The sequence below is a fragment of the Ichthyophthirius multifiliis genome, assembly GCF_000220395.1.
Source record: "Ichthyophthirius multifiliis unplaced genomic scaffold scaff_1120509249814, whole genome shotgun sequence".
NCBI lineage: Eukaryota > Ciliophora > Oligohymenophorea > Hymenostomatida > Ichthyophthirius > Ichthyophthirius multifiliis.
Genome location: NW_004087283.1, coordinates 1 through 9,637, shown reverse-complemented (window position 1 = coordinate 9,637; position 9,637 = coordinate 1). Strand labels below are relative to the sequence as shown.

The 9,637-nt window shown below is 16.5% G+C and overlaps 3 protein-coding genes across 3 annotated transcripts, besides 31 other annotated features; 2 read left to right on the top strand and 1 right to left on the bottom strand. All coding sequences in view use genetic code 6, as the record gives it.

Moving 5' to 3' along the window:
* Nucleotides 1-16: 16 nt before the first annotated feature.
* Nucleotides 17-84: a microsatellite.
* Nucleotides 20-84: a microsatellite.
* Nucleotides 85-162: 78 nt separating this feature from the next.
* Nucleotides 163-215: a microsatellite.
* Nucleotides 178-221: a microsatellite.
* Nucleotides 222-633: 412 nt separating this feature from the next.
* Nucleotides 634-670: a microsatellite.
* Nucleotides 671-676: 6 nt separating this feature from the next.
* Nucleotides 677-5,368, top strand: IMG5_035000 (PAS domain S-box family protein; the record flags this gene model as incomplete). Its single annotated transcript, XM_004039020.1, has 11 exons — nucleotides 677-1,149; nucleotides 1,226-1,685; nucleotides 1,727-2,090; nucleotides 2,209-2,791; nucleotides 2,898-3,215; nucleotides 3,261-3,988; nucleotides 4,141-4,532; nucleotides 4,573-4,728; nucleotides 4,767-4,974; nucleotides 5,022-5,209; nucleotides 5,254-5,368. Coding segments are annotated over 11 exons (3,978 nt in total), but the record flags the coding sequence as incomplete, so codon positions are not given.
* Nucleotides 1,132-1,221: a microsatellite.
* Nucleotides 2,079-2,129: a microsatellite.
* Nucleotides 2,092-2,147: a microsatellite.
* Nucleotides 2,092-2,167: a microsatellite.
* Nucleotides 2,095-2,167: a microsatellite.
* Nucleotides 2,118-2,158: a microsatellite.
* Nucleotides 2,217-2,260: a microsatellite.
* Nucleotides 2,815-2,878: a microsatellite.
* Nucleotides 2,815-2,895: a microsatellite.
* Nucleotides 4,009-4,131: a microsatellite.
* Nucleotides 4,977-5,030: a microsatellite.
* Nucleotides 4,990-5,030: a microsatellite.
* A 200-nt stretch (nucleotides 5,369-5,568) lies between the features above and the next one.
* Nucleotides 5,569-6,335, top strand: IMG5_034990 (ubiquitin-conjugating enzyme family protein, putative; the record flags this gene model as incomplete). Its single annotated transcript, XM_004039019.1, has 5 exons — nucleotides 5,569-5,572; nucleotides 5,628-5,639; nucleotides 5,834-5,886; nucleotides 5,941-6,066; nucleotides 6,201-6,335. 5 exons carry the CDS (start codon nucleotides 5,569-5,571, stop codon nucleotides 6,333-6,335), a joined length of 330 nt encoding a protein of 109 aa, XP_004039067.1.
* Nucleotides 6,336-6,546: 211 nt separating this feature from the next.
* Nucleotides 6,547-6,614: a microsatellite.
* Nucleotides 6,547-6,634: a microsatellite.
* Nucleotides 6,565-6,617: a microsatellite.
* Nucleotides 6,567-6,618: a microsatellite.
* Nucleotides 6,635-6,644: 10 nt separating the features above from the next.
* On the bottom strand, nucleotides 6,645-8,063 carry IMG5_034980 (hypothetical protein; the record flags this gene model as incomplete). The annotated part of the gene is made up of 1 exon (XM_004039018.1): nucleotides 6,645-8,063. One exon carries the CDS (start codon nucleotides 8,061-8,063, stop codon nucleotides 6,645-6,647), a length of 1,419 nt encoding a protein of 472 aa, XP_004039066.1.
* Nucleotides 8,064-8,350: 287 nt separating this feature from the next.
* Nucleotides 8,351-8,420: a microsatellite.
* A 41-nt stretch (nucleotides 8,421-8,461) lies between these two features.
* Nucleotides 8,462-8,508: a microsatellite.
* Nucleotides 8,471-8,606: a microsatellite.
* Nucleotides 8,538-8,583: a microsatellite.
* Nucleotides 8,607-8,685: 79 nt separating the features above from the next.
* Nucleotides 8,686-8,746: a microsatellite.
* Nucleotides 8,747-8,898: 152 nt separating this feature from the next.
* Nucleotides 8,899-8,947: a microsatellite.
* Nucleotides 8,948-9,505: 558 nt separating this feature from the next.
* Nucleotides 9,506-9,542: a microsatellite.
* Nucleotides 9,543-9,550: 8 nt separating this feature from the next.
* Nucleotides 9,551-9,634: a microsatellite.
* Nucleotides 9,557-9,635: a microsatellite.
* Nucleotides 9,583-9,637: a microsatellite.

The following is a 9,637-nucleotide window of genomic DNA, read 5'->3' as shown; positions in this document are numbered from 1 at the left end:
ACTGAATTAAGTGTAGTATATATATATATATATATATATGTAATATATATATATATATATATATAATATATATATATATATATAATTTTAAATTTTTATCATTTTGATTATTTATATTTTTATATTTATATAGGGAATGCATATTTTTTACTCTATATCTAGTATTATTTGCATTATTTTTTTATTATTTTTTACATTTGTTTTTTCTTATTTTTACTTTGACGGAATTCATAATGTTAATAAGGTTAATTCAAAAAAAATAATAAAGGGATATTTTTATTAAAAATTTATGAAAGTATACTAATAGTTTCTTTAAATTTTTTATAAGGTGAAAATTTTAATATTTTCAATTTATTATTTTATTTAATTATTTCATATTATTTATATACTTTTTTACATTAAAATTAACCATTTTATTCATTATTAATTTAAAAAATGTGGTCTTTTTTTCTTCTGTAAATATTTGGACTGCTTTAATGCTTACTGTAGCTATATTGACTGAAAAAAGAATTTTTCATGGTATAATTTATGCATGGATTTTCGGGATTCCATTAATATTTTTAATTATTATAATTACACCTATTGATAAAAAATAGTATTCAAAAATAAATAACTAAAATAATATATTAAAATTATATATATATATATATATATTTATATATATATATATTTTTAGATTGAATCTAATTAAAATATAAACGTAAATAAATTCTAAAATCCTTAAGAAGTTATTGACCATATTTTTTTTATTCATTAATTAATTGAAAATGATAAAAGAAAATCTAAATCAGGATAACTTCTTAATGGATACATTGAATTTCATAATAAGACTTGTATAATAACAAATTGTCCTTTAAAAAAGATAAAATTTGTTAGCTTTACTTGGAAAAAATAAAAATAAAAAATATCATAAAACGAACAATAATAAAATAAAAAAAAAGATAAAAGATATTAATTTTGTGAAGAATTAATCTCTAAATTATTTGAAATTAATATATAAAAATTTCCCAAAAATATCCCATTAAGAATATATTATAGTGTTTTTTTAATGAAAATTATTAAAAATAAATAACATGCGTTAAATTAAGTTGTAGTCGCTGAAAATTTAAAATGTGAATCAGATGAAAGATTTATATTATATTATATAAAGTATATATATATATATATTTTTATATATATATATATATATATATAATATTAATTTATATTAATATTATATATTAAGGAGATCTATTGAAAGCGAAATATCAGAAATAAGTAAATAAGATGGCGAAGATTATGGAGAATAAAGGAGTTTAGAAGATAAAATTAATAACTTCAAAAGCGCAATGGAATAAACTGTGAGTCTTTTAATGGAATTCTGGAGTTAGTTTTCAGATGATAAACCAGATTTAATAAAATTATATGACATAGGGTCTAAATTATTTCCTTTAAAGATATTAGTTGATGATATGTGGAAGAAAATTAACACAAGTAAAAATATTTTAATTCCGAAGGTTTTTAGAATATATTCGAAATATTTAATTGATATTTTTAATGATAAATAATAAGGTATTTAATTACTAGAAAAAGCATAGAAAATAGAATAAAATCTAATTAATAAAAAAGACTATTATTTTAATATTTAATCTGACTTTAATATTGATAATTAAGAAGATGGAATTATTTTTATTACAATAGAAGAAGTATATATATATATATAAATATTTATTTATTAATTAAAAAGGAAAAATTAGGACAGATTATTGCTTGTAATTTAAATGCAGGGTGCCTTTTTGGATATTAAAAAGAGGAAATTATAAATAAAAATGTCAATTTATTGTAACCATTTTTATATGGAAAATATCATGATGATATATTAAAGTATTTCTGTGATTAAGAAAATAAGTAGTCTGTATTAAAGGACAAATTCATTTTTGGAAAAAATAAGTAATAATATATTTTTCCGATTATGTTAAATATTAAGCCTGTTTTACATGTTCTAAAAGATAGTTATGAGTTTTTTGGAATTTTTAGAAAAGAAAAAATAATTAAAAATATTTGTTATTTACATGTAAATGAAAAAGATATAGTAAAGGATATATCATCATGTAAATATATATATATACATATATAAATATATAAATATATATTTATATAAATTTATATTTATTTAAATATTTATATAATTATTCAATGTTTCTTATATTTTTGTTATATTTAATATAGCTTGTATTAATATTTTAGGTTTAGATATAAATATTTTAAGTTTAGAATAAATTAATGTGAATAATTTATTTATTGATATATAATAGAATAAGTAATAATATATGAGCAAAAAAGGATTTTTAACAGATTATATATTTCCTTAAATAAATGAAGATGTAATAATGCATAGAAAAGGTGATAAATAGGTAAAAGTAAATGTTTAAATTATGGATTTGAAATTTAAATGTAAAGAAAATTAATTAATTGGCTAAATTTATAAAATTGAAAATATATAAGAAAAAACATCTTCTTGTAAAAGTTAAAGGAGTAATTTATTAGTTAATCAAAACTATTGCTTTTAATTCAAGTTATGTATTTTAGAAAATAATGACATTATTTATAATGGATTGTATTTGTGTGGAAGTTAATATGTTGAAATTAGTAACTTTTATAATGAATAAAGCTTTTTATTTGAATAAAATATAGATAATATAGTACTTTTAAAAAATAGTAATATTAATAGTTTATAAAATAAATAAGATTTATTATAAGACAATATAAATAATTAAAATTATAACTGTTATAAAATTGATTATTCTAAAGGGTATATATATATAAAAAAAAAAAATATAAATATATATATATATATATATATAATTATATATATATATATATACATACATATATATATTTATTTTTACATTTATAAGCATTAGAACTATAAAATTAGTAAATAATTAATTGCATGATGCTGAAAAATACTAATATATCGATTCTGAAGAAGAGGAAGAAGAAGAAGAAATGGAAGATGATGGAATGTCAGATAATGAAGTTAATAGAAAAATACGTCAGAAAAAAATAACTCTTTAAAAATCAAAAGAAAACAGTATTTAGAATGAATTATTTGATTAATCAGGTATTAAGTCCGCATAAGGATTAAATGAAGAACTTGATAAATAATTAGAATCTAAAATTATTTAATAATTGAAAATATTTACTTTATTAGCTTTAATTGTTATTATTACTAAGTATATATATATATATTATGTTATGTATATTTATATATTTTTTAGTGCAAGTATAGATTTTGCTTAAAAAAATATAGGAATTAAAAAAAAGTAAAATTTAATATAAGAAATTAATCTCTAATCTACAAGAATTTCTGAAATTTAAGAAATTATATGTTATGTACGTGAATTAAAATTACTAAGTGAAGGTATAAGAATACCTTAATATTCAGAAAATGTAACTAATAATGATTAAAAGATAAAAAATGATTAAAAAAAATTAGAAGAAAAACTAAAAAACTCAATAAATGAAGTAGAGAAATTAAATGATGAAATAGATAAGATAACTAGTCTTGAAAATTACGTCGTAAATGTATTTTATTATGAAAAATAATCAACATAATTTAATATAAACTATGTTTATGAACAAATAATAACAAGATCTCACAATTTAGTATAAAATAATTTGCTAAATGATGAAAAAATAGATTAATTTTTTATACAATTTAATGGATTAAATGATTTTACATATGTACTGTTAAAAATGTACAACTAATTAAATTAAAAAATGCTTGATTGTATAGAAGAAGTAAAATAAAATGCTTTAAATGTGTTAATCGCAAGCTTTATTTTAATGTTTATATTTGCATTATTTCTACTTTTTTTTTTAGGAAAATCTATTTTTGTAAAATAATTAGTACTTTCAGTTTTCTTAGATATACCAGAAAAAACATCTAAATTTCTTTATTTAAAATGTGAAACATTTTTAGCATAATTAGGTTAAGTAGAAGATGGTAAAAATAAATAAAAATAAATATATATATATATATATATATAAAAAATATATAACGGTATATAATAAATATAATTTAAATATTTATATATATATATATATATATATATATTATATATATATATGTTTATATATATATAATATTATTAATAGACGATTTTCATAGTGATGTAGATTATGTTTAAGAAAAAGAAGAAAATATTGATTCTAAAACTAATAGCATATTTGGCAAAAGGAGAAAGAAATTTAAAAATACAGATAGAGGAAGTTTTATTTTTTTATTTAGAATTATTATTATTGTTATTTTTATTGAACTTTACTTTATTTCAAATTATTTTTTTGGTATATTTCAATTAGATGGTTTTTTATAGATACTTAAGGAATATAATTTTACATGTTTTTCCGAGCCTTATTATTCACTGGTGCTGAATGGGTAGAAATAAATGATTTATAATAATTAATGGACTATTTTAAATCAAAATTCTTTAGATATTTTAACTCAATTTTAATAGTAAATTTATTTAATAGATGAAACTATACATGAAGTATTTTTTTATTTTTAATTTTTTATATATATATAATAAGTAACATGCTAAAAATTTAAATAAACATGATAATTAAATAAATTACCTTTAAACTTTTTAAGATATAATGTTTGGCGATACCTGTAAAATATTAGTATAGTAAAAAGGAGCTTCTTTAATTGAATGTAATTAATTTGCTAAAAGTGTAGTTAAATAGGTAATATTAACAATTATTTAAATATATATAAAAAAAAGGGAATGATTACTGTTTTAATAAGATATTTTTAATTAATTAGATATTTTAATGATAGATATATTAGTATAATAAATAATCCTTTGTAATAGTTTGATTTTAAATAATTTGAGGATGAATAATTTAAATTTATTGAAATTGATTAAAATAATAATATAATGAAAAATAATTTATTGAATTTATTGAGAATTGGAGAAAGTTATGAATTGAGTATTTTATTATTTTTTTTTAGTTTAAATTTTATATTTTATTTTTAGTTTAAATTTAAACTTAATATTTGAAATATTCTATTAGCTATTTAAAACAAATTTTTACTTAGGAAATTTTATATTAAATAAGTTCTTATGAAGTAATTGGTATTATTTTATTAACCTTTTTTATTATTTTACTTTTTTTATCAACTATTTTATGTTGGAATCCTTTTCTTTCTTAAATTAATAAAGAAGTATTTATAAATAGTTATTTTTTATTATTTATTTTTATTTTTAGATTTGGTCAACTAAATGCTTACTTTCTTTTATTCCTATAGACGAAATGACGAAAATAAAAAGCATAAGTGATTTTATTAGAAAATATATAATAAATAGAAAAATATGATATATATTTGTATTTTTTATATATATATAAAAAAAAAAAAACTAAAATAAAATAAAATATAATTATATAATATAAATATATATTAAATAGTATGTTTTTTTTTTTTTTTTATTTCAATAATATAATAAATATCAAAATATTTTTTTTATAAATAAATAAAAAAAAATAATATTAAAATAGATTATATAGAAAGAAAAAAAAAAAAAAATGGGTATTAAAAATATATTAATAAAATTACATTTATTTATTTATTTTATTATATATAGATTCAGCAGCAAGTAACTAAAATAATTTTTTATTTATTTTTTAAACGAATTCCGTATTAATAAGACGTCCCAAGAAAATTCAGACTTTTAGAAAAACTTGAACATGGTGAAAAGGAATAGGTGATGGTACAGTATCTTATGGTTTAGATAATAGTACCTAAAATCAAAAATCAAAAGCATTAAATAAATATTTTTAAAATAAATAGATGAAGATATGAGTTTAACTAATTGGAATGGCACTATTATAGGACCTTTTGGAGTAAAAATATAATTATATTTATATATTAAAATATGTATGTATGTATGTATGTAGACTGCTTTCGAAAATAGAATTTATTCATTAAAAATTACTTGTGGGCCAAATTATCCTAATCAAGCTCCTTAAATAAAATTTAATAGTAAAATTAATTTACCTTGTGTTAATTAATCAAATGGATAAGTAAAATAAATAAATATTTAAATTTAAATATATTATATTTATTTATATAAATAAATATATATGTATAAAATTATATATTAATGTTAATATATATTTTATTTTTTTAATACAATATAATTTTTTTATTTTTTAAGATTGATATTAATAAATTCAATATTTTAAAAAATTGGAAATCTAATTATACTCTTGAAAATCTTTTGGTTAATTTGAAAAATGAGATGATTTCTAATAAAAGACTTTAATAACCTCCAGAAGGTTCAAATTATTGAGATAAATTCTAAATTAAACTAAATGATATGAATATATAGATAAAAAATTAATTTTTTTTTTTTTATCATTATTATATATAATTTTATTTAAATATTATAAACATATAAGAATAAATATACACAATTAGTAAATTAATATATTAATTAATTTATTTTTTATTTTCAAAATAAATAAATCTATATAATAAATAATAATAAATAAAAATTTTTTTATATTTAAATAAATTTAAAATATATATAAATAAATATATAAATATATATAAATATATATATATATATATATTAATAAAAAGTAATATTTTATAAAATTCAATTTTATTTTTATAAATGTTTTTCCTAAGCCATACTTACTCTTGTAATTATTTTATTTACAATTTCTTCATCTCTATTAGCCAAGAAATATACTATATCATTTTTTTGTCCAAATCCAATGTTTTTACCTCCTTATAGACTTAATATTCCGTTAGACAATTAAACTCCTAAGCATTCATTCTATCCACAACATGAATCTAAAGCATATTCTAAATTTTCAAAAGTTTATTTTTAATCAAGTTTTTATTCCTACTAAGCTTCCAAAAATTATAAATAAGTACAAGTATATGTAACATTTTCTACTGTAACTGTAATTTTTTTTTAAACTCCAGAAGGTACTACACTTCTTTCTAAAGTTTCGGTTTTAGTACTTGCTTAATAACTAGTAATTTCTAATGGGTAAGTTGTCCATCCTCTATAATAGGAATATTCTCCTGTTTTTGAGGCTCTTACAGAATATACAAATCTAGTTTAGAATCCCCAACTAGTAGTACCACTATTAGAGTAAGTTACACCCACACATTTTGGTTAAGAACAACAACTTGCTAAAGCATCTTCGAATTTAGAGAATACTTGACACTCTCCACTGCAATCTTTTCCCAATGAAGCATCTAAGACTTCTCCATAATTACAATCTTGTTATTTTCCACTCCACCAGCCTTTTACACCTTTGATTGTTTTACCAGTATAGTTCATTGTCGAAGTTTTTTTCTTAGTTATTTTTTCTTCAGCTCCATTCCATTTATATTATTAGTTTTTTTTATCTATTTTTATCTATTCTTCATAAGTAGGCTTTCTATAAGCGTTTTACCAGTCGAATTCTTCATCCCAGGCTTAAATTTATTTTGTAGTAGTAGTTTTTTTTTCCTTCAAACCTTAAGTAGAAGACCTAAAAAAGCTCTAGTATCCGACTTCTTTGTATAGTTTTTTCGAAAAACGGGTTTAGAAGTTACTTTCAGAAATTTAGGTGACTCCATAACATTCAGGGATGGAACAACATTCTTTCATAGCGTCCTCTAACGTACCAAAACTATGGCATTAATTATCACATACTTCAAGTCTCATATTACTTATTTCGTCATAATCACATTTTGTAGCTTTACTATTGTACCAGCCGACTATACCTAAATATTACTTACCAGTATAGGTTATGAAAGCACTTTTGTTCTTTAATTCTTTGTTTTCTTCCACTACTATTATTTTTTCGCTGTAGAATTCTCTTCTTTTAAGGAAATATATTGTTTCTCCTTGTATATAAGAATCAGTGAACTCAAATTTATCGTCAAGTCGAATTTAGTATACCCATTTGCCATCTTATTAGGTATAAACGACAGCTTTACAGGTTTTTTCTTAACAGCAAGCGTCTTAGGCAGACTAGAGATCTAAGAAAGATTTACAAGAAGAACATCCGCCCATTGTTTTTTCAGCAAGACTTTCATAAAAACATTTTAATGGATCAGTTTATTATACTGGTTATGGAAAAGTTTAGGTTTAAATTTAAGATAATACTATTGCCTTTAATAAAGATAAAAAAATTAATGTATTTAAATTCATTTGGTTTTTTAAATTTATTGTTAAATTTTTTTTAATATATTAATTTAAATTTACATATTAAAATTTGAAATTAATTGAATGTTTTTAATAAAATTAAATAATTATTTATTATTATTATATAATAATATGATTATATAAATATTAGAATTATATTTTATAAAATATTGTATATTATTTTATTATAATATTTTAACTAATAATTTTATATAATAGTTTATAGATTTAAATTATTATATAAATAAAAATATAAACAATAACATAAAAATAAAAAATAAAAATAATTAAATAAAAAATTGAATTAAATAAATTATTATTAAAATATTTATATTATATATAATATAATTAATTAATTAGATAAAGATATAAATAATTATTAAATAAAAATTATCAAATATATAAATATTATAATTTAATAAATAAATAAAATATATAATATTTTTTTTTAATATCAAAATAAAAGATTATTTATATTATTTTAATATTTTTTTTTTATAACAAAAAAAATATCTAATTAAGTTTTTTTAAATAATAAAAAATGTCTAATTTAATATTTCTTTTTTTATTATTTTTAATATTTAAAATTATAATTTAGTAATTCTATAAAAAAATTAAAATATAATATTATCTATAAACTTATTTATAAAAATTAAATATATATATATAATTGTTATTATCTGGATAATAATCCTAAATTTTCTAAATTATTATTAGATAAAATAAATTAAATTTTATTTGTAAATATAAATAATACTTTTTTGTTTGTTATTAAAATAATAATCATTTTTACTTAGTTTTTTTTTATATATTTATTAATTTTTAGATTAGATTTTATAGAAGATATTTACAATTTGCAATTTAAAATTATCTTTTGATATTTATAATATTTTATTCAATACAATAATAATTAATAAATAAAATTTTTGAAAAATGGTATTTTATTTTTTATAATAATATAATTAATATATATTTATAATTTATTTTTATAAAATATTTAAATATATCTATAATAAAATAATTAGATTATTTGATTAAACATTTTTTATTTTTTTAAAGAATTTATAAAAATAATATATTATTATTATTTTATTTAATATAAATAAAATATTTTAAAAAATATACATATAGTTTGTAATAAATTAATTTTTTTATTTTTAATTTACAAATTAATTGTAAAAATATTAATAAATATTATTATTGTCAATTTATTTATTTTATTTTCAAAAAAAAAATAGATATGAAAATAATAATAATTCGAAATGGATTATAACAATAATTTCATTAATTTAATATAAACAAGAAAAATTTAATATAAAATAATTAATAATATGAAAATAAGTAATATTAGATTTAAAATTAAAAAATATAAAAAAATCAGATATATAAAAATATAAAAAATAAAAAATCAGATATAAAATAAAAAAAAAAATATAAAATAA